General features: G+C 31.4%; 1 protein-coding gene across 1 annotated transcript in view; it reads right to left on the bottom strand.

Annotated features, from left to right (window-relative positions):
- Window positions 1-4,321, bottom strand: part of prtga (protogenin homolog a (Gallus gallus)) — a 79,363-nt gene extending 75,042 nt beyond the window's left edge. Inside the window, exons 1-2 of the mRNA XM_056478550.1 lie at window positions 4,264-4,321; window positions 597-896 (exon numbers count right to left, since the gene is read on the bottom strand). Coding sequence (XP_056334525.1) covers window positions 597-896; window positions 4,264-4,321 — 358 coding nt within the window. The remainder of the gene's footprint in view (window positions 1-596; window positions 897-4,263) is intronic.
- Between the last annotated feature and the right edge of the window lie 348 nt (window positions 4,322-4,669).

Raw genomic sequence — 4,669 nt, 5'->3', positions numbered from 1 at the left:
CCCAATGCAATTAACTTGCAATACAGGCTGTTGAATTATTAGAAAATAATGCATAGATTACCACCTCTGGTGTGCATTATTATTATTTTCATAACTCTATGGCTTGTAGTAAGTTCTACTGAAGTGAGCTGTTGTCAATTATTCCTTACATATCTCACACATACACTGGAATATAACCCAATGCAATGTACTTGTGCTACCAGCTGTTGAATTATTAGAAAATAATGCATAGTTAAGGTGGTGATCTGTGCATTATTTTGCAATAATTGTCCTTAACTACTCCTTACATATCAAACACATAAACCGTAATGTAACCAAACGCAACTTGCTTGCAATACAGGCTGTTGAGGTGATGACCTGTGCATTATTTTCTAATAATTCAACGGTCTTTCGTTAATTATTCCTTCCATATCAAACAAATAATGGAAATATAATCCAATGCAACTCACTTCTGATACAGGCCATTGAATTATTAGAAAGTAATGCACACCTGAAGTAGTGATCTGTGCATTATTTTCTAATAATTCAACGACCTCTTGTCAATTACTCGTTCCACATCAGACACATAAACAGTGATATAAGCCAATGCGACTTACTTGCGATAGTCAAGCGGGCTCTCTGGCTCAGAATAGATCCGTATTTGTTCTGGGCAAGGCACTGGTAAAACCCTTCATCTGATTTGTCCTTCCGACTTTCCACCTCTGATATGAGCAGAGAGCCATTGCTGAGCGAATAAACACGCTCCGACTCTGTGATTGTGACTCTGTTTTTGAGCCATCGGATGCCAATGGGAGCCTCGCCGTGGGCCTGACAGTCCAAAACCACAGCGTCTCTTCTCATAGCCATCACATCATGCGGCTCCTTTATAAAAAACAGCTCACTGAAGCTCCAAACACCTGCGGAGACACACAGGAAACAGTGATTGTGCAGCAGGTCGAGTTTCTGTGCTGTAATCATATTTGACCTGATGGATTACTCGCTGTAATCCCTTTATTCATGCCTCATGAACTCCATCCTTGCTTAAAGAAGAGCTGTAATTTATTCCCAGCATGAAATTTACTAGACATTTAGCAGCTTGTGGTGACTACAGCTGATATGAGGAACAAGAAGGAGAAGAAAAATGGAAATAAAGTACTTTATTAGAGAATATAATGTCATGCATTTATGATTCTGCCACTTTTATTAGTATATTTATGAAGAAAAACAGAAATAAAGTACTTTATTAGAGAATATAATGTCATGCATTTATGATTCTGCCACTTATATTAGTATATTTATGAAGAAAAATGGAAATAAAGTACTTTATTAGAGAATATAATGTCATGCATTTATGATTCTGCCACTTTTATTAGTATATTTATGAAGAAAAATGGAAATAAAGTGCTTTATTAGAGAATATAATGTCATGCATTTATGATTCTGCCACTTATATTAGTATATTTATGAAGAATAATGGAAATAAAGTACTTTATTAAAGAATATAATGTCATGCATTTATGATTCTGTCACTTGTATTAGTATATTTAAGAAGAAAAATGGAAATAAAGTACTTTATTGAGAATATAATGTCATGCATTTATGATTCTGCCACTTTTATTAGTATATTTATGAAGAATAATGGAAATAAAGTACTTTATTAAAGAATATAATGTCATGCATTTATGATTCTGTCACTTGTATTAGTATATTTAAGAAGAAAAATGGAAATAAAGTACTTTATTCAGAATATAATGTCATGCATTTATGATCATTCCACTTGTATTAGTATATTTATGAAGAAAAATGGAAATAAAGTACTTTATTAGAGAATATAATGTCATGCATTTATGATTCTGCCACTTTTATTAGTATATTTATGAAGAAAAATGGAAATAAAGTACTTTATTAGAGAATATAATGTCATGCATTTATGATTCTGCCACTTATATTAGTATATTTATGAAGAAAAATGGAAACAAAGTACTTTATTAGAGAATATAATGTCATGCATTTATGATTTGGTCACTTTTATTAGTATATTTATGAAGAATAATGGAAATAAAGTACTTTATTAGAGAATATAATGTCATGCATTTATGATTCTGCCACTTTTATTAGTATTTTTATGAAGAAAAATGGAAATAAAGTACTTTATTAGAGAATATAATGTCATGCATTTATGATTCTGCCACTTATATTAGTATATTTATGAAGAAAAATGGAAACAAAGTACTTTATTAGAGAATATAATGTCATGCATTTATGATTTGGTCACTTTTATTAGTATGTTTATGAAGAAAAATGGAAACAAAGTACTTTATTAGAGAATATAATGTCATGCATTTATGATTCTGCCACTTTTATTAGTATATTTATGAAGAATAATGGAAATAAAGTACTTTATTAGAGAATATAATGTCATGCATTTATAATTCTGCCACTTTTATTAGTATATTTATGAAGAAAAATGGAAATAAAGTACTTTATTAGAGAATATAATGTCATGCATTTATAATTCTGCCACTTTTATTAGTATTTTTATGAAGAAAAATGGAAATAAAGTACTTTATTCAGAATATAATGTCATGCATTTATGATTCTACCACTTTTATTATTATATTTATGAAGAAAAACAGAAATAAAGTACTTTATTAGAGAATATAATGTCATGCATTTATGATTCTGCCACTTTTATTAGTATATTTATGAAGAAAGATGGAAATAAAGTACTTTATTGAGAATATAATGTCATGCATTTATGATTCTACCACTTTTATTAGTATTTTTGTTATGAGATGAAGGTTAAGAGGAATGCTCTTCTTAAGTTGTAAAATAGACTGTTAAAATGTCCATAAAAATGTCCGTTTTCTGTATTTTGGGATCCATGTTTTATTTTTCATTTTTCCCTGTTTATTTATTGCATTATGGGATCTTGATCTATCTTCAAACAACTTTTAGCCATAAAAAGTTGTAAGAAGTGACTTTTATGAACATTTGTAATAGTTTGCAGCGATATATTGTCTGAGTTGGTGTTGTATAGTACGCTACAAAAACATTGTAATAAACTGTCAGTATGTTTTCTGTTATTTTACAGACTTATTTCTCTCTCTATATATATTATTTCAAACTATTAAAATATCAATAAAATTCACTTTGTTAAACTGTAGAGTTGATTTTTCTACATCAGAAGCAGACAGAGCAGAGATCAACATCCCATAATGCAATTCACAACCGCAAAAAAACAGAAAACACTAAATACAGATTTTTTTACAGTGTAGCTTAACTAAACAGCAGTTAGACATCTACTATTATAACCTACATGTTTTTCAGTCAAATAAGAAACCTCATAGAATATGAATAACTCTGTCACGTCATTCAGTTTATTTAAAATATTTCAACTCTTATTATTAATGACTATTTTGAGAGCTTACTAAATGACACTCACAAACATTTTAATACATAAAACACTTCAAATATGCAATATGTTACGATCAAAACTCATCTAGCTCATATCCATTTGTTAATCAATATGCATGAGGTTTTAATAACCCAAGTTTCAATACGCATGAGGCGGTTTGTGCAGAATTTAATGCAAGGACGTTTATGCACGATATAAAGACGATTAAAACACTTTATTCATGAAAATGTGACCATATACCAAGCTTTTAAGACTCTTAACAGAAACATGAATCAATTTCTGTGCTTTAAAGTTTGTTTATTGTGGACATGTGCTCACATGAGTCTTAAATCAATGTTTTAATCAGTGGATTTCTGAATTCGACCCCACATAACATCAGTTAAACATAAATAAAAGACTTATTTAACATTTAACACTGTTTATAGGTCAAAGTTTGGAGTTTAAAACACATTAAATCCTGATTTTGATCTTTATCCTAAAAATTTATTGTTTTAAGCACGTTTAAAGAGTATAATTTACCCAGAAATGTAAATTTACTCTCTATTTACTCACCCAAAGTGTTTCCAAACCTTTATAAGCGTCTTTCTACTGTTAAATACAAATAAAATATTCTGAAGAAATCTAAAAATCCATTGACTTCCATAGTATTTGTGTTTCCTGCTATGAAATAAATGTTTTTCAGCTTTCTTCAGAATATCGTCTTCAGTGTTCAACAGAAGAAACTAATAAAGCAAGTAAAGAGTGATTAAATAATGACAGAATGTTAATTTTTAGTTGAACTATCCCTTCAAGCGATGAAGCATCCTAAAGTGACCACAAACTGGCTAAAAGTTCACACACAACTTAATTGAAACAGCCGCTCTTACCTGAGATTGACAGAAATAAAGCAAGAAACAGGTATAAATCCGTTTTAAAAGACGCCATTTACTCTGTTATTCCGAGCATGCCTGAGCCCGTGGGTCGCGGACTCGAGCTCCACACTATCTGACTGAAGGGCGCACGCGATGCTGCTGCTGACCGCTGTGTGCGCGCACTACTTCAGCGAACGAGCACCAGTCCGAGAGAGCGCGGAGGGGGCGTGACGCGGCTCATACAGAGGTGAGTAGAGGAGGTTAATCCGCCTGCAGAGCTGCACTACACGTGGAGCGTGTGTGACGTCGCAGGAATCCCCGCATATCAAAACAGATGATAGATTTTCTCAATAGAGGAAATCATAGTTATTATCATATAAATTCTGTATTCCTAATAAAATAAAAGAGGTGCACTTTAAAA

This window comes from Danio aesculapii, chromosome 18, assembly GCF_903798145.1.
Source record: "Danio aesculapii chromosome 18, fDanAes4.1, whole genome shotgun sequence".
Taxonomy (NCBI): domain Eukaryota; kingdom Metazoa; phylum Chordata; class Actinopteri; order Cypriniformes; family Danionidae; genus Danio; species Danio aesculapii.
This window is presented reverse-complemented; position numbering and strand designations above follow the sequence as displayed.